Raw genomic sequence first — 19,608 nt, forward strand, 5'->3', positions numbered from 1 at the left:
AAGTGTTGAATTGCATATGTAATCTTAGATTTTATATTCATAATTAACACTTTTGCTAAATGCAACACTGTATTTATTTTTGAACAAACGGCTATTCCGCTCCCCTTACTCCCATACTCGTCCAATATAAAATACGTAATTGTCGCCGAGTAGTGACGTCTTAAGCGTCATCGCGGCTGTGCAGTACAAGCGAGGCAGTGTTTACTTTTCTGTTCGCTAGCATTTTTTTTGTGACTTTTGACTTCCCTGAATTTACAAATGTGAAGGTATGTTTTCAGTCCTACTTATTCTACTTAACACAGGATTTAATTTGACCAAAATGCTTAAATGTCAACATTGTATGATTCCTAAAGCAGGATACTATAGCATAGCCACACATTGGTGAAAGTAAGCTGTTCGGCGTGTATTATAATTTACATGCAACAAATTCAACCTTCTGTAAATAAAGGTAGTATGAAATCGTCCAGTTATAAAAACATATTGTTTACAAAACTCGTGTTACTCAACCTTATCATCATCATGGCTACTGATCATATTTTCTCGGGATAATTTTGCCATTTGTATTGCAGTCACCCTAGCTGTGATGTCTCCAACCATGCCTCAAATAAGCGATCCAAAGATTGCTTTCGCCTACCTGCGCCCGGCTTGTGTCCTGCTGACCCGCCAGCCAACTGTCAAAAATGTTGAGACCTTGAGCAGCCAGTTAAAAGACGTTGACGATGCGACTTTGCAGCAGCTCCAAGAGTACGTTCTCTTCCCGCTTCGCTTCGTACTCAAAGTACCCGGGCCCAAGAAGGACAAACTGGTGCAAGCTGTGGTTGAAACCATGAGACACGTGCTGCAGAACACTTGCGTTCAGACCTGGGAGACACTCCGTGAGCTTTTCTCAGAGGTTTGTCTCTGCCTGTGTTCCCCAGCCGATCCTGGAAAACCTGCAGATATTGCAGAAGAGCTGAAGTTAACGGTGCTGGGATGCCTGGAAGCCTTGATTCATGCCGCTTATGGCGATATCGTCTTTAAACTCTTTGAAACCGCGATGCTGCCGGGGTTGGGTGCTGCCATTTCACTGCTACTGGCGTTAGCAGAGAAGGAGAAGTCCCGAGATGTTCAGACAGCAGCCTTAAAAGGCCTTCAGGCTTTGACTCTTGAGTGTGATTGCCGTCAGGATCATGTAGTGCCATGCTCAGAGGAGACTGACGCTTTAGGCAGTAGCATGGCGTCATTTTTACCTGGAATCACAATGGCCGTTGCCAGGATCATTACAGGAGATGTGAGACAAGGGCATGCAGTCATTGGTAGGGCTATCAAGGTATTATAATTTATTTTTTTTGTAATATGTTGTGTGAATAAGATGGTATTTTCCCCCAGAAAACAGTCTGAAAAAGACAAATAGTCTTATAGTCAAGGAGTACAGATTTACTGTATACATGCAAACTAGCAAGTGGCGCCAAACAACTTCTCACCAAACGAGTCAGAGCTTTTCTTCCTGTCACTCACACCAGTAGTCTGGAGCGATGCAGTGACCGGCTTGCAAAAAGTGTCTCAAACATTGTTAGCAGACAAACACGGAGGAATTAAGATGCTAATTTTAAGATAATGGTGATGAATGAAGCAGTCATCTGACAACTGTCCAGCAACTAGGAAATATAATTTTTTTTTTTTTATTGCAATAACATTTTTCCAAAAATGGTTCTTGAGAAAGTGTCATTATGTTCAGGGTTGTCTTACATTTTTGACAATATGCTTGTTGTAAGTATTTATGACTACATTTATTTATCATTTTTAGAAGACAGCAGACATGACAGTTGTAAATCATTTTGTAAAGCTCACTACCCCACCTACGCCTATTTTATCTGTTTTGGTTTTGTTTTTTTTTTCAAGCAAATACACAAGAAAAAATTCACAAAACTTTAGAGGTAAATGCTTTTAATTGCGCACAACTGATGCGTGTGCAGATTTTAAAAAAAACAACCTAGATGTCCTTTTATTCACAATAGGGAAAATTAATTATCATTCATATATTTTTATTTAAGATGTGGGTTTGAATCTTTGTTTGGGCAACTCTGTGACGTATGCATGTTCTCCCCGTGCATGCGTGGGTTTTCTGCGGGTACTCCTGCTTCCTCCCACTTCAAAAACATACATATTAGTTTAATTGTAGACTCTTAAATTGTCCATAGGTATGAATGTGAGTGTGAATGGTTGTTTGTCTATGTGTGTCCTGTGACTGGCTGGCGACCAGTCCAGGGTGTACCCCACCTCTCACCTGAAGTCAGCTCAGATAGGCTCCAGCATACCCCCGCGACCCTAATGAGGACAAGCGGAATGAAAAATGGATGGTTGAATGCATATTTTTATTTTTAGATAAGCAGATTTTTTGGGGTTTTGATTTTCTTAAAATTCATTTTTAAAATGAATTCATTTTTTTAAACAATTGGTTCAACCTGAGGTCATTGATATTAAATTTTTACTGTGGATGCACAACGGACATGTTTGTCACACTTAAATGTTTCAGATCATCAAAAAATATAAATATTATTCTATGACAACACAACTGAACACAAAATGCATTTTCAAAATGACAGTTTTTTATTATAAAAGGCGAAAAAAAATCAGAACCTACATGGCCTTGTGTGGAAAAAGTGATTGCCCCCACTGTTAGAACATAACTGAGATTAACTGAGATCTATCAGTTTGGAAAAGGTTATAAAGCTATTTTTAATTATTATTATCCACAAAGGGCGAAAACATGGAACAGTGATGAACCTTCCAAGGAGTGGTCTGCCTACCAAAATGACCCCAACAGTGCAGCGACGACTCGTTCAAGAGGTCACATAAGACCCCACAACAACAACCAAAGAACTTCAGTACTCACTTGCCTCAGTTAAGGTCTGTTCATGACCCCATCATAAGAAATACACTGCGCAAAGTTGAAATATGGTGGTGGTAGTGTGATGGCCTGTGGCTGTTTTGCTGCTTAAGGACCTGGAAAACTTGCTGTGATAAATGGAACCACGAGTTCTGCTGTCTGCCAAGTCTACCAAAAATTTCCGGCCATCTGTTTGTGACCTCAAGCTGAAACAAACTTGGTTTCTGATCCAAAACACACTAGCAAGTCCACCTCTGAATGGCTGAAGAAAAACAAAATGAAGACTTTGGAGTGGCCTAGTCAAAGTTCTGACCTGAATCCTATTGATATGCTGCGACATGACCTTAAAAAGTCGGTTCATGCTGGAAAACCCTTCAATGTGGCTGAATTACAATAATTCTCGAAAGATGAGTGGGCCAAAATTCCTCCACAGTGCTCCCAACCAGTTATTAGGTTTAGGGGGCAATCACCTTTTCACACGGGCCCATGTACGTTTGGATTTTTTTCCTGCCTTAATAATAAAAAGTTTCATTTAAAAACTGCATTTTATGTTCAGTTGTGTTGTCTTTGACTAATATTTAATTTGTTTGCTGATCTAAAACATTTAAGTGTGACAAACATGCAAAAAAAATAAGAAGGGGGCAAACACTTCTTCACACCACTGTACATATAGAGTTATTGCTATATTGTACTTTAAAACAGGATTCATCACCTTTCTCACTATTTTTCAACTGAGGTTTGGTCCAGGATCGTTGGCCTTGTCATGGACGACGCTCAACTTCAGTCCATCGAGCCTCAGAAGTCCCCTTTGGTGGAACTGGGCAGACTCGAGCAGCTGATGGTTCATCGCACGCAGGACTGGGTAAAGAGCACCTCGGGGAAGCTGTGCATGCTCCTGAAGAAAATCATCGCAAGCACGGTGGCGCATCAACACTGGAGGGTCCGTCTGGAGGTGGTGGAGTTGGCCGACCACCTGCTGGACAGGTGTAGCCGGTCTTTGGGCGATTGTGTCGGGCTGCTGCTAGAGGCGCTGGTGGGAGCTGTTAATGATGATGAGCCAAGAGTCAGAGAGAGGTTTGTTCTGATTGGAGATAAAAAGCTCAAAGAAATTTTATTAGCTGATCTTCTCGTCTTATCTCATTTAGGTGCGAGGTTGCTCTGAGAAAGGCTTCACAGAAAAATCAGACATCTTTGAATGCCAAAGATATACAAAGTAAAAACAATTGTCAGACCTTCACTGACGTCCTATCGGAGAACCTCCACTCTTTGTCCACATCACTGCCAAGACTGATGCGGACTTGTGATGACCAGAAGAAGCTGTTTGTCCTTAATGTCTTCCTGGGTTATTTAAAACTGCTAGGACCACTGGTGTCTGTGGTCCTGAACTCAGCCGTGCATCTCGAAAGGATTTCTAAAGCTCTGATGCAGGTAATACCATTGTCCAGTTGCAATTATTTTTCACTTAGAATGCATTTTTTTTCATACCAAATCATGACAACAGAAATAATCTGTTCCAGGGTCAAACTGTCACCAGCATAAAACATGCATTACCTGTACTGATTTTGTTTGTTTAGACATGTGGCTTTATTGCGCGGCAGTTATAATTCCTGTCCCTCACTTAATGTGTTTCATTTGGGAATGCGAATGTTCCGTACTAAAAAATCCAATTACAAATGCATATACTGTTACACCCCTGGCATGTTAAGTTCAACTTACACAACAAAAAAATTGTGTGTGTGTTCAGGTGCTGGAGCTGGATGTCAGTGATGTTCGTATTGTAGAAGAACGTGGCCACAATACCATAATAGAAACAAGCTCTGGTTCTCAGCACTCCACTCACGTGCGGAGGAAACATTTCCTCTTCTTCACTGATGAGAAGATCTTCTCCGTGCTCACAGAGATCTGTCGGGCATTAGGTAGGAGGGCTTATTAAGTCACATAGACTGTTGTCAACATCCAGGTCCATGAAGTCGTTTTCCTCCTTCCTAACTCTAGGTTACTACGGCAACATTTATATGCTGACAGACCATTTTTTGGATCTGTACCGCAAGTCCTCTGTGTACAGGAAGCAGGCCGCAATGGTTCTCAGTGAGATCATCAGAGGTGCTGCTGGCATTGCTGTTGCTGTCGATGTAAAGGGTGAAGTTGGAAGACCCTTTGGAAAACCCTCTGCTTCCCAGGAAGACCTTAGAGCTGCTGTGATGCTGGTCATGGAGGAATACATGACCCTGAACAACTGGCATCTGATCACCGTCAGTGAGGAGAGCGACAGGGATCGACAGGAACAGCAGGTGAAGATGCACACATCATTTAGACCAGGGGTAGGCAACCTTGAGCATCAAAAGAACCATTTGGGCCTCCACCAAATTTCCACCAAATTTAAACCCTCTTAGAGCCACAAAACCTATCTGACCACTAAATTGTAGGTAATTATACATATACAGTGTCCATAAGCGTATTGTCACAATCATTTTCTGTTTTCCTGGCGGAGTGACGAGCCACACCTGTTGCCACCTGGCACTTAGTCATGTTCATGATCATCAAACAAATTTAAATGAGTCAATGACAACACAACTAAAAATGCAGTTTTTAAATGAAAGTTTTTATTATTAAGGGAGGAAAAAAATCCAAATATATATGGCCCTGTGTGAAAAAGTGATTGCACCCCCATTAAAGCATTACTGGAAAAGGTTAGAAACCCATTTCTAAAGCTTTGGGACTCCAGCAAAGTACAGTGAAAGCCATTATCCACAAGTGGTGAAAACATGGAACAGTGGTGGACCTTCCCAGGAGTGGCCGGCCAACCAAAATTACCCCAAGGGCGCAGCGACGACTTATACAAGCGATCACAAAAGACCCCACAACAACATCCTGCAGGCCTCACTTGCCTCAGTTAAGGTCAGTGTTCATGACTCCACCATAAGAAAGACACTGGGCAAAACGGCCTGCATGGCAGAGTTCCAAGACGCAAACCACTGAAACCCCATCTTGGGTTCTTCAGCAGGACAATGATCCAAAACACACCAGCAAATCCACCTCTGAATGGCTGAAGAAAAACAAAATGAAGACTTTGGAGTGGCCTTGTCAAAGTCCTGACCTGAATACTATTGAGATGCTGTGGCATGACCTTAAAAAGGCACTTCATGCTTGAAAACCCTCCATTTGCCTGAATGACAACAATTCTGCAAAGATGAGTCAAAATTCCTCCACAGCGCTGTAAGAGACTCATTGCAAGTTATCGCAAACACTTGATTGCAGTCGTTGATGTTAAGGGGGGCCCAACCAGTTATTGGTGTAAATGTTTTCACCATTTGTGGATAATGGCTGTCACTGTGATTTGCTGGAGTCCCAAAGCTTTATAAATGGGTTGATAACCTTTTCTAGACTGATAGATATCAATTTATTATGTTTTAACGGGGGGCAATCACTTTTTCACACAAGGCCATGTAGGTTTGAATTTTGTTTCTCCCTTAATAATAAAAAGTTGCATTTATAAACTGCATGTTGCATTCAGTTGCATTGTCACTGACTAATATAAAACTAGAAAACACCTTTTCAGACCACTGTGTACAGCATCATTAAATACAGGTGTCTTGTTTATCTGTAGCTACTAAGCCCGCCCAGCCTCCTTTCCATAACCAACACTCATGCCGACCCTCTCCAAGTGGCACCTTCCTCCTTGTCTGCGTCGACCATCCACCAGCTCAACAGTAACATCTGGCAGCTGTGCATCCAACTGGAGGGAGTGGCATGCTTCGCTCAGGCCTTGGGGGGCGACTTCCGTCCCCTGCTTATGACATCACTGTACTCTGTGCTTGAGAAAGCTGGGGAGGAGACGCTACTCATCAGCCAAGCAGCACTGGAGTCCATGTGGGATATCAGTAAGGCCTGCAACTACTCGTCTCTGAAGGAGATGATTAATGACAACTCTGACTACCTGCTTAATGACATCTCCCTCAACCTGCAGAGGCTTAGCCAGCATCCGCAGGTAAATGTAAAATTTTGCATGTTGGGAGGCAACATTTTAGGAGAAAGGGGAGTAACATTAAAGGCCTATTGTCGATTGCAAATATGACAAAAGTATTTAGTAGGGCTACACAATTCTGGAAAATTTAAAAACTTGGGATAGTGATTCTCTTGAAGGATTTTTGCATATGCACGCACACATGTTCAGGGCCATGTGCTTACGGTTTAAAGAATCACATGCAGCAATAAATTTGAACAAGGATGCAAAAAGGGCTTGAACTGTCCGCAGCAAGACCACGGAGAGGCGGCCTCTGCAGATACCATGGCAAAGGCAAACATCAGAAAATTTAAAGCCATCATCGAGGAAGGGGAATAAGCCTGAACAAGTTTTTAATATACAGTATATAATACTACATCGCTGATTCAGCCCATGGACCAAGGCGTGATCTGCGCTTTTAAGGCCCTATATGCGCTACATATATATTTTGTCATGCTTGAGAAAAGTGTATAAAGTAAGTGGTTAAGTGGTGAGGGGTTTTACAGCCTTAAAACATACAGGTATATAATAAACGAAAAAACATATCCTGTAAATGAAAAAACATGCACTGTAACTGAAAAAAACATATAAATGAAAAAAATTTCCTGCAAATGACAAAACATATCCTGTAAACGAAAAAATATATATTGAACAATAAAACATATATAAAAAATGGAAAAAAAAATCAACTACTACTACACGAATTTCACTTAACACTGGTATTTTTTGGAACCTAGCCCCCGCGTTAAACGAGGGATGACTGTATTTTAAAGTTATACCATAACGCATTGCTTCCAAGCAAAGCATTAATGGTGTCTTCCGGGGCGCTGCAATGATGTCAGCCTTCGTCTGATGGACTCTGAGCTCCTCTGGCTTCCTCTGGTGGACAGAGGCAGCATTGCCGCGCCGTCCATCCATTTTCTATGCCATTTGTCCTCCAATTAAATGCTTTGCTCAGACGCAATGCATTATGGGAAAATGTAAAATTGTTTTTTTCATTTTAAACTAGTATTGGTAATTGTATATTTCCAAGGTATCTTTTGAGTGTAGGGGATAGTTCGGATTTTTTACATGCGTGCACGCAGGTACATAGAACATGCATAAACCTCAGTGTTTCCCATACCTTCATTTATTCATGGTGGTCTACTATATTTAGTGAGTAATCAGACAACTATAGATACTCTTTTTCACTAAAGCAACTACCGACAACTCTGGGCTAGTGTAGACTTGGTGGTGGTGGTTGATCTCACTGCTGCATCATGTCTTTCGGAGCAGGGAATGAAGTCAGTCATTCAGTGAAGGTAAAAGTAACCTAAAATGTTCATGTATGCCTTTCATTCGTCATTTATATGCATTTAGAATTGTTTTATGCATGTAAAACTATAATTACACTATAAAGCTTCCGGTTCCGGTTGCCATTTTGTTAGCTAGCTAATAAGACGCTAACAAGGAAGGATGTTTTCTGATTCAAAACAAAAAACAGAATACAGATGGACTCACGCAGTGTATTAATAACACAACCAGACGTGCAGCACATTGTACATTGTAAATTAACCAAAAAACACGCACAGGAGCAGATGCTAACCGATGTTCCACTGTAACCAAGCCACACTGGCAGTTGAAAACAATGTGTTCCACAAACGTAGCCTGCACAGGCAGTTGAAAGCAAGATACCCTAGAAAAGAAAGCTACACAGGCCATATAAAACCACTGTCAAAGTTTCACAGTTCACTGAACACACACTTATGAGGCAGTCACAGTATACTTTCTGACGAAAATAGGTCTTTCATCATATCTTTGTCTTGTTGTCCAGGCGCCACGTGTGTTAACGGTGATGTTGACTCACTGCGACTGCACTTTGCTGCCTCTGGTACGAGACATCGTTCAGGATGTGCTGACGGCTCTCGACCTCAGCTACGACCACACCTCCGCTCTCTTCTGCTCTGTACTGCACGCCCTCATGAAGGCACTTGGTAAGTGAAGTCAAGCTTTTACTAAAAGGATGCCTAGACACAAAAGTAGAGTGAAAATGGAAGGAATTTTATAGTTCCCCTTTTGTAGCTACAGTATAATAGTATCCATTCTATTCCACTACCACCTTATGCTCAAGTATTTCACGCATCATGGTTTGAATACCAATTGTGCTTGCTCTAAAATAAACAAAAGAAACAATGTTTATTGAGCATTTTAGTCAGGATAGTTAGTACAACAGATATAGCACATTTCTTAATTCAAATAATTAAGATATACTGTAATAATTGTGATTGCAGTTCAACAAATCAGAGCATTGGTCTTGCCCACCACCGCCTGTTGGTGACTGACATTAATTTTTTTTCGTGTTACATTTCATGATGCTTTTGTGTTGCAGCATCATTAAGAAAAGGCCATTAAAGAAGTTATTACAATGAAAAGGTTATTCAAAAAATAAATTGGCATTTGTCATTAAATAAAGTAGGCCTGAAATGATTATTTCAGCTTGTGTTTCACTATTTAATTGATTAATGGACAAGTTAAATAAATGTTTTCTCATTTTAAACAATCCATTAGTATTTTAAATATTTATTTAAAAGCTTTCTGTTTATAGAATCTAAACAAAATACACTGTTTTTTTTTTTTTTATCAAATGTAATATATTTTCTTGTGTGCTTTACTTTCAGCAAGGTGGTTTCCCCCCAGTTCCAGCAGGACCAAAGAGTCTGACAGATCCAAGCAGACCTCCACCGACCAGGAAGTTTTCAATATCCGCCAGTTTCTGCTGGACTACCGCAAACAGAAAGACCTGGCGGAGGGCATTGGAATCGAGCAAGATGACGTTGATGACATTGGTGTGTATATTCTGTAACTGGAAATATGCGACTAACTCCACCAGACTTATGAACTGACCAACGGAGTTGTTTTCAGAGGTTCCTCCCCCTACCGAGACAGAGGAGGACAATGACACTGATGGTCCACATGTCAAAGTGGATCTTCCTATGCACCTCAGCATCACCAAAGATGTTATGGAGCGCTGCATTCATCTGCTGTCAGACTCAAATCTCCGGCTACGACTCAAGGTACTGACTTGAAACAGAAAGCACTAACACAACATGAGAGATGTCCTGTCTGGTCCATCATTATTATATGGACTCCTAAAATAGCTCATGGCAACCTTTTTAAAAGTTAAACATTAAGCCATTATTTTATGGTTACAGTATTTTATATCTCAATATATATCTACTTTAATAAAATATGCAAAGCATGTTTAATTGTTTTTTTAATATACAGTATACAGTAGGTTTGTGGGTTTTTTGCCCCCCAGGTGCTGGATGTACTGGAGCTTTGTATTTGTGTACTGAGTGAGGAGGAAGATGAGTTATTGCCCATGGCCCATCGATGCTGGCCCGCCCTCCTGCAGAGATTGACAGCTGATGACCCACTAGCTGTCCTCAGAGCATTTAGGGTACGTCAAAAATCATCTTGCCCACTTTGAGTGTTTTATTGTTTTTACTAGAAAGGGGCATAATAATAATAATAACAATCAATTAATTGACATGTTTGTGTGGAATTGATTAACTAATCACTCTTTGAAGCCATTGGGGCAAAATGAAGTGCATTATTTGGCAGCAACCAGTGTTGTGCTGTTGAACAAAATGACGTTAGCTAGCAGGCTATGATTCCTCCGGGCAGCAGTTTTGCTGTTCTGTACCAGTTAAGTACCATAATGGCATGGAAAAAGGAATTCAGAACATTCAAAGGCAGCCTCTCCCATGGAGTTAAAAATGATATTTAAAAAGTAACAGTCAATTGATAAATTGAGCATTAATTTTCACATCCCTAGTTTACGTCTTAATATTTGGGTTAACTTGTTTTTACACTTACTACTATTACTACTATTAACCTAACATGCATATTTTTGGACTGTTGATTCAGTCTGAACTAATTTATTAGTTGGCGTTCTACAGCATGATGGAAGTGGAGCTACATCTGCCCTATGGCAACACATGGAAAAGACATTCATAGCAAGAGGCTCTGCTGAAGATACTAGAAATTTGAACTATGTTGGTGCTTTCCTGACTACACTTCACGAATGCAAGATCAGAACTGCTGGATGACTCCCTCAATTTTAACTCGAATGGGCGAGAGGTACAGATTCGTTGAAATAAACTAGTTACAAGCACTGATAGCTGCTAGCAAGTCAAGCTTAACTGGCGAACAGCTCAAGTTCAAAGCAACAATGCCAAACACAAAGCAAAATGATACTGGCTCTGGAAATCGGGATTCAAAATCAGAAATAGGGTCAGTCTGGCTGCCAAAGGAGGATGACGCCTCGAATGAAAAATCAGATTCAAATTTAGAAAAAATTATCAAGTGCAAAAATGTTGTATTTTTTCACAACCTTGAGAAAAAGATGTATGAGGTTTCTCCCACCTCCCCCACATTCCCCACTCCCCCTCTTAGAAAATATTTTCCACAGCAATAATGTGATATTATCGATATTATACGTACTGCAGCAAGAGAGAATTTAGGTGTCTGCAAGATGTCTGCATGATTTTTTACAAACAAAGCAAGAAATTAAGAATCTGCAATCACAGATTAAACGTGTACAAACGGAGAACGACAGCCTCATCGACATGATCTTGGAGGTCCATAATGATGTCAGAAACCTTATGGAGGAAAATAGAGTACTGAGCAAGGATAACAAGGCATGAAGAGAGGAAATCGAAGAGGTGCAGGATGAAAATGCTGCCTTGTGTACTGCTCTTAAGGAGGGTAAAGATCTGTATGGAAGAAAATAGAGCGTTATGCAGTGATATCAAGGTTCTGCAGGATGATATCAAGGCATTATTTGAAGACAATGCTGCCTTGTGCACTGCTCTTCGGAAGCTAAAACCCTACAGAAGAAAATAGAGCATTATGTAAGGATGTCAAGGTTCTACAAGATAAAATCAAGGCATTATTGGAAGATAATGCTGCCTTACTCGCTGCTCTCAAGGAGGTTAAAAACCCTATATAAGAAAATAGAGCATTATGCAATGATATCAACGTTCCACAGGATGATGTCAAGGCACTATTGGATGTTAATGCTACCTTGCACACCACTCTTGAGGAAGAGAAAGAAGCAAAGGAAAATATCACAGAGCAAATGAAAAATGTAATTGATGAGATGGATCAGAATGCATGAACGATGTGATCCTCACAGGACTACAAATTACACCCAGGTGAAACGATAGGGCAGTATAAAACAGAGGAGAACCTGATTGGAATGGATGTTCCCTCAACAGATTACCAACTTCCTACAATTAAAGCAGGTGGATTTAGATATCAGCACAATTAATATTTGCATCCCACAATATGGCAGAAACAACACCACACCTGACATAGTCAAGAAAGTACGAGACTTGAGGAAGCAGGGAAAGATACAAAGCACTTGGAGCACCAACAGCAAAATGTACATCAAGCTAAATGGAGGACCAATAGAAGCAAGAGTGCTTGTTGTCAAAGAGGTCAACAATCTGGATACATATTTAAAGAACATATTACCATGACAACAAGGAAAATGGAGGATACAACCCACAAAGAAAGAGCCATGCAGTTAGAAGCATTACATTCAATAACATTTGACTTTTGGTATCTACGTTGCAAGGGCCTGCTCAACAAGAAGTACAAGAATTAGGAGACCATGTATCTACATTCAATGACAATGCAACACCAAAGACGGTTGGAAGTGGATCTGGACATCAACAGGGGAAAAAGGAAGAACTTTTTTGTTTGTTTTGTTTGTTTTTTGTGAAAAAAATACTAATGATAATAGTGCTGTAATAAGGATGAGGGAGTAGGATTAAATAAGCTCTGCTTCTTCCTACTCCTTTTCGGACATGTAGAATTGTGAATTGAAATACGAAGCACTCAGTGTAAACTGTATGCATTTTTTAAATAAATTGAACCATAACCATTATTCTGATTAATGCAGCACACTGGCTTGGTAACAGGAGTTCAGAACTACCATGAAGTTTTATTTTATTTTAAGTTAAATTATATTTGAAGAGTAACAATTGATTAGGGTTGGGTATCGTTTACATACTATCCAATACTGGTGCCAAATCAGTGCTTTTGAAACTGTGCCGTTGCTTAAATGCTGCCCCAACCAGAGAGAAATTGATAATTGATACACAATTGCGGCGATGATAGAGTACTGTTACAACAGTACTTGATAGTTAATCCTACATTCAAGAATTGTGTATTAACAGCACCGGTACCGTTACGATAGAGTTTCAGCACGCATACATGCAATTGATTAATTAATTCATTTTCCCAACCCATATGCGATAGATTGTTTCTAAAGCTAAAGAAATAAACAGTGAAACAACTCATTGGGAGAGGGAACTAGAATGACAGTTAGTGGAGCTCAGACTTGCCACCCATTGTCTCTTGCAGGTGCTGTGTACGTTGGGTGGTACATGTGGTGACTTCCTGAGAAGGAGAGTCTCCAAGGAGGTTTTGCCAAAGCTGAGCTCCTCGCTTGCACAGCAGGCTTCCATCAGTGCCAAGGCCGGACCCGTCTACACTCACACTCTGGCCTACAAACTGCAGCTGGCAGTATTGGAGGGACTTGGGTCCCTGTGCCAGAGCTTGGACCTGGGTAAGTGAACAGAACCGCACACAGAGACATAGTATAAGTACGTAACTTTACCTTAATATTTATCCATATTGTACTAACTTTACTGCATGTTAAGTACAATGACTTTAAAAAGTAATTTGAAGAACTTACTTTTTTGGTTGATAAATACTGTGTTAAAACACAAAGATAAAGAAATGAGTTAGAGCTCACATTTACTTAGTATTATCTATTCAGTGTGGACCTTGTTGATAACTATTCAGATGTTTTAAACTGAATGATAAAATAACATAACAAACCAGCGTTTTTGGAAATAAACACAGAAGGGAAAGTAGCTTTCATTTAAAATAAATGATGTGTATGCGTTTTGTAGTCATGTATGTACAAATTAATTCATTTTAACTCAAAATTAGGCCAAGGTATGAATACTTTTAGTACTTTTCTAATATCTTTTAACGACATACAGCAAGGCCACCAGGGGGCAGACTAGTACAAGAATTTGTCTCAGCCATATTCGCAGTCGTGGGCATTTTAACACCCATTTGTTTCAGAATATACTTGATTTCTAAGAATGTCTATACATCTCAGCAGAAAACAAACACATGTTTTTTAAGTATGTGTTTTTTGGAGGAAAAAAAACTTATTTTTGTATGTAATGTGGTGTTAAAGGTGCTATCCCTTCATGGCTCCAAATTACAAATTTTTCACCCCAAAAGTACAACACCTCCGGCTAACATATGTTTCAGAGAACCGATTGTGCAAATGTCTATTCTACACAATTTCGTGTTAAATGAATGAGATTTGGCATTTGGGCCAAAAAGGGGGAGTGGCGTTAATGGCTGTCAGTCCCTCATTGCTGACATGTGCTTGTGGGACACAAGCACATGCCTGAAGTGTGCACGCACATATATATATACACACAGTCTCAGAGATCGATAAATAGCATATTTTCAGTTTTGCTGATCCTGCGACTTCTAGGGGGAGCGTTAAAAACACACAGGACTGGATTTATTAACTTATTATGTATTATTCTTATGTATTATTATTTATTATGCATTACTGAAATTGATGTAATCTGTTACATATTTCTTTACTTATTCTTATTCAGATTAAATGTCTGTTGTTGATCGTGAATTTTGTGAAATTTGTAAATAAATGAGATTGATCATCCAGTGTGACAAAGTCTGGAAAATATGGTAGCAGCAGAGGGCGGGATATAGTATGTTTGAACGCTAACACCCGCATTGCATTACCTAACCATGACAGACAGCTCTTAACTGAAATACATATACTGCATGTTCAGATGTTACAGTTACAAATACCCATTATTTATGATTTTTTTCCCCCAACATCATTATCTGGACTATAGTGTTTCTTATGCCTCACAATCTTCACTTGCTGATCTTTCTGCTTATTTACCCTCATCATGAAACATCACATTTAAAAAATAGTATTTAAAATTGATTATTCGATTGTTACTTTACCCCGCAGTTCATTAGGGAATTCCATCAGTTGTCTGGAATTGATTGTCGATTAATCGTGTCTTGAAGCATTTGAGGCAGTATTGGAGTGCACTACCTGTCTGCAATCAGCAGAGGCGCTGTTAACTGAGTCTTAACCAGTTTGCTGTCGATAGAAGTCCAAAATGACATCAGCCATGGCAACTTGAGCTACAGCCTTGCAGACAGCCACAATCGGCAGGGAATTGGGAGTTCAGAATATTGCATTTAAAAATCGTGTTTAAAATGGATTAATCAATGGTTATTTTACCCCATTGCTGATGAAGGTATTCCGTCAATCATCTAGAATCGATCATAGATGAATTGTGTCTTAAAGCAAATTGAAGCAATATGTCAGTGCACTACTTGGCTGCAACCAGCAGAGGTGCTGTTGATTCAGCCTCAACTAGCTTGCTGCCTAAAGAAGTACAAAATGATGTCAGCTATGGGAAGTTGCGCTACATCCATACTGTATATTACACATCAGCTGTGGTACAACGTTTCTTGGTGTAATTGATCTGTAGAATACAACACTGTATGAAAACAGGAGTTCAGAATATTTTAATTGAAACAATAACAACAATAACAATAACAATAACAATAACATTTGAGTGTTCATTTAGTAAAAACTGGCCATTCCTACTATCTATCCTCTTAGCGAGCTTGTGAATGAGCAAGAGAGGAGAGAAACAGTCGCTCAAGTGAATACCGATTCGGCTCGCGCTCGCCTGTGGGATGCCTGCAGCAAGCCAATTAGCCAGCTTCGGTCACAGACAGCGCCTCGGACGCCGACACGGACGGAGGCAAATAAAATATTTTGGGCCCCATGTGCGGCCGTCTTTCTGCTTCAATTTCACCTTTTCTCCATTTAGCGTATAGCTTCTCCACTCCTGGCGCTGCATTCCGAGCACGCTGATTCCCACAAAGGAGGTGGTTATGAGTGCAGTGGCAGCAGATAGAAGGGAAGAAAAGGAATAAAAGTGGTAGCTGAATAATCCCATTGAACTCTGATATGTGCACCGCTTCTTTTATTCTTGACACGCAGCAACCTGGAGAGGGGGGGGAAATAGACATGTTTTGAAATGAGGCTTGAAAGGAAGAATGTTTGGGCCGCTAAGGGAATGGCTAAATGTCTGTCGGGGATGTGAGGATTGGAGGGGGAGGGAAGAGTGGTGGTGGTGGTGGGTGTCAAAATGAAGAAAATGGGATGAAAGGCAACATAAAAGGGGATGGAGAGAAGACGAAGAAGTCCAGTTAGGGTGAGGCAAGGTGTACATGAAAGGGAGGGAGACATGAAGGCCTTTTCCACACCAACCTACCTGTTCTTGAAAAATAGGAAAGGCGAGCAGAAGCAGCCTGCTGCAAGTTAAGGGTTTAAAAATACCAATTCTCAGAAACTCTGCTCTTATTTCTTGTACTTTTTATAGTTGGAGTGGAAGGAATTGCGATTCACATTACTGAAAAGCATAAAGCCTAAGTCACAACCGGACATACGATTTTTTGGGCGAGCGATTTTTGGCGCTGTTTTTTTTTTTTTTTTCTTTATGGAGAACGTAGCTGTGGTGACTAAGGAGTAAGATCTCCACACGCATGGAGGACGTACAAAATATCTGAAAGTGCTTTGTCCGCACAAATTATGTATGTGGAGTACACAACACACATAGGAGCCCAAAAGTGTGATGTACGAAATAAAAAGACATTCTTGTCCAAACCTGACACCAGAAAAACGTACGAAAGACACAAGTTGGGCGTACGAACGATGCACAAAGACGTACAAAGTGCGTAAGTTTGTCTTGCAACCTGAAAAAAACGTAAGCACCTGTGGAGTTTGTCTGACATTACAAAGAACCTCTGCAGCCGGTCTGCGGCCAGTCTATGGCTGGAAAATCAGCAAGTCACACTTGCACCCTCCGTGCATTTCTTCCGTTTTTTTGCACGTAGACCGGCCATAGAAGCTCGTGCGACCAGTTGTGACAAACCGAGGCTTAAGCATCATTAATAATTGGTACTTGACTACTGGCCAGTATAAAGTGAATGAATTCATTCATAAAACCTTTATTACCTTATTCTAGGCACTGTTTTAAGTCACCTTTTGGCATTCCTAACTGTCATATAAGTGCAAAGACAAGTTAACTTCTGTTAAATGAAAGAAAAATAAAGTAAAATTACTCACCCAGAAGGTGTTTGCAGAGCGATACCATCAGCTAGTGGTGTTTTATAGGTACTGCTGGAATTAGTCAAATGAAGAGATAGGATTAAATAAGCTCTGCTTCTTCCTACTCCTTTTCAGACTTGTCCTACATTGTAACTTTGTTCAGCATGCTCGAAACAAAGTAAACCATTACCATTAATACGTGTTGTATGTGTGATCGTTTGTGGGCACGCAGCATAAGTAATACATCTTGATCTTTCTCATTATCGGTTCCATTTCCGGTGCTCCGGTTATCGTCTCCTTGCCAATGATGGCAAAGAGGATAAATGTTCTTTCATAATATGACTTTATTCCCATAATATTTTGACTTTACTCCCATAATATTACAATATTATGACTTATTTCCCCAAACTAATTTTTCCAAAATCCATCCATCCATTTTCTATACTGCTTCTCCTCATTAGGGTCGCGGGGGCATGCTGCAGCCTATCCCAGCTGACTTCGGGCGACAGGCGGGGTACACCCTGGACTGGTCGCCAGCCAATTGCAGGGCACATATAGCCAAACAATCATTCATACCTATGGACAATTTAGAGTCACTAATTAACCTAACCTGCATGTTTTTGGAATGTGGGAGAAAGCCGGAGTACCCAGAGAAAACCCACGCGCACACGGGGAGAACATGCAAACTCCACACAGAAATGCCCAGGGGAGAATCAAACCCAGTTCTTCCCGATCTCCAAGCTGTTACTGTGTTGGCCAGCGTGCTAACCACTAGACCACCGTGCGGCCCTTTTTCCAAAATTACAAGTTTATGTTGTTTTGTTTCTCATAATATTATGACTTTTTAAAACAAAATTTTACTTTAATATTTTAAGACATTATTTTTCCTCATAATATTACAAGTTTATACTTGTAAAATTGACTTTTTTTCTGCAGTTACAATACGACTTTTTTTTCTTAATTCTCTTACACTTTATTCTCGTAAGTCATAACTGATTACTTTTTCTGCAACCAAATTTTTCAAAAGTCACAATTTTATTTATTTGTTTTGTTTTTCTCATAATATTCTGACTTTTATTAAAAAAAATAATAAATATTTTTTTAAAAAGTATTAATATTTTTTAATATTAAAAAAAAATTGTTACTATTTCAACATATTGCCACTAAAATGACTTTAATTTTCGTCATATTATGCATCCATTTTCTATGCCGCTTATCCTCACTTGGGTCGCTGGAGCCTATCCCAGCTGACTTCAGGCAAAAGGCGGGGTACACCCTGACTGGACTGGTCCCAAAGGCTATTTGAACCCAAATCTTCCTGATCTCCTGACTGTGTGGCCAACATGCTAACCACTACCCCACCCCTACTCAAATTATTACGACATTATTCTCGTAAAATTACAACTTTTTCGTGTTATATTACAATATTTTTCTCTTAATATTTTGACTTTATTCTTTACTGCTGATTTTTCCTTTTTTACTGTTGTTTTTTTTTTTGGTTTTCCTGTTAAAGTATATTTTTAAAAATAAAAAAACAGCCATTAACAATAATTGTGAAGTGCCAATAAAATTTTTTTTAAAAAACAGCTATTGGATACAAATGGCCCGCAGGCTGCACTTTGGACACCTCTGCTCTAGAGCCACATATTACTGTTAGAACATCATTAAAAAGCCACTTTTGCATAATAGAGGCCCATTGAAATATAGATACTTGTTTTGTTGTGTTCACTGCTGTTTCTTCCCATTGTATGTTTGTTTTCTAGCTGAAGCAGACTTCGACCTTGTTACTGAAGCGTGTCTGCCCTACCTTAGCTGCAGACAACCCATCAGGCTACAACAGGCATGCTTGAGGTAAAACACAACATCACCAAATCTTAACTTGGGAGCTATATCTGCTAATGTTTCTCTCCTGCTTAGTGTTTTCCACCACTTGATCCAAGTGGACCCAGATGCCTTCTGGTTCACTTTAAATGAGCTGCACTGCCCATCCTCCTACATCCCAGCACACCCCGACCTGCAGCCCGTGCAGCTGAGCGGGATGGGCCGACCTAGAGACGAGTACTCGGACAACGTCCTCAAACTGCTCAGAGAGGAGTTTGACCAACCACAATGATTGATTGTGACGGCGTGTCGTCTGTCTAAATGACTCCTGGCTGGCGGACATATCAATTAAGAAGGTGCTAGATGTCGTATGTACTTCTGAAGACTCCAGTGTGAAGACACGACAATATCTCGCAACGTTATCATGTGTTATGAGTCCAATTATGGCTGTATTATTTGTAAATACCTGGCATACAATGAAACACCATGTGAAAGAGAAGGGAAATTGCCATTCCATGGTCAATAAACAAGTTACAATAAACAAGTTACCTTCCGAATTGAAGCTAATTGAAGCCTCTTAGAAATGAAGTTACCTGTTTTACCCTTAGATCCCAAAACGACCCCTCTGAAGCGTAATACAAATGGAATATGTATTTGTTTTCCACT

The 19,608-nt window shown here is 40.1% G+C and overlaps 1 protein-coding gene across 1 annotated transcript; it reads left to right on the forward strand.

Moving 5' to 3' along the window:
• The first annotated feature begins 146 nt into the window (after nucleotides 1-146).
• Nucleotides 147-19,503, forward strand: tti1 (TELO2 interacting protein 1). The gene is made up of 14 exons (XM_054793912.1): nucleotides 147-266; nucleotides 570-1,309; nucleotides 3,606-3,943; nucleotides 4,015-4,297; nucleotides 4,614-4,785; nucleotides 4,865-5,160; nucleotides 6,477-6,857; nucleotides 8,686-8,845; nucleotides 9,530-9,697; nucleotides 9,774-9,925; nucleotides 10,171-10,311; nucleotides 13,287-13,491; nucleotides 18,885-18,972; nucleotides 19,039-19,503. Exons 2-14 carry the CDS (start codon nucleotides 584-586, stop codon nucleotides 19,232-19,234), a joined length of 3,306 nt encoding a protein of 1,101 aa, XP_054649887.1. The 5' UTR covers nucleotides 147-266; nucleotides 570-583; the 3' UTR covers nucleotides 19,235-19,503.
• The last annotated feature ends 105 nt before the right edge of the window (nucleotides 19,504-19,608 follow it).

This window comes from Dunckerocampus dactyliophorus, chromosome 1, assembly GCF_027744805.1.
Source record: "Dunckerocampus dactyliophorus isolate RoL2022-P2 chromosome 1, RoL_Ddac_1.1, whole genome shotgun sequence".
Taxonomy (NCBI): domain Eukaryota; kingdom Metazoa; phylum Chordata; class Actinopteri; order Syngnathiformes; family Syngnathidae; genus Dunckerocampus; species Dunckerocampus dactyliophorus.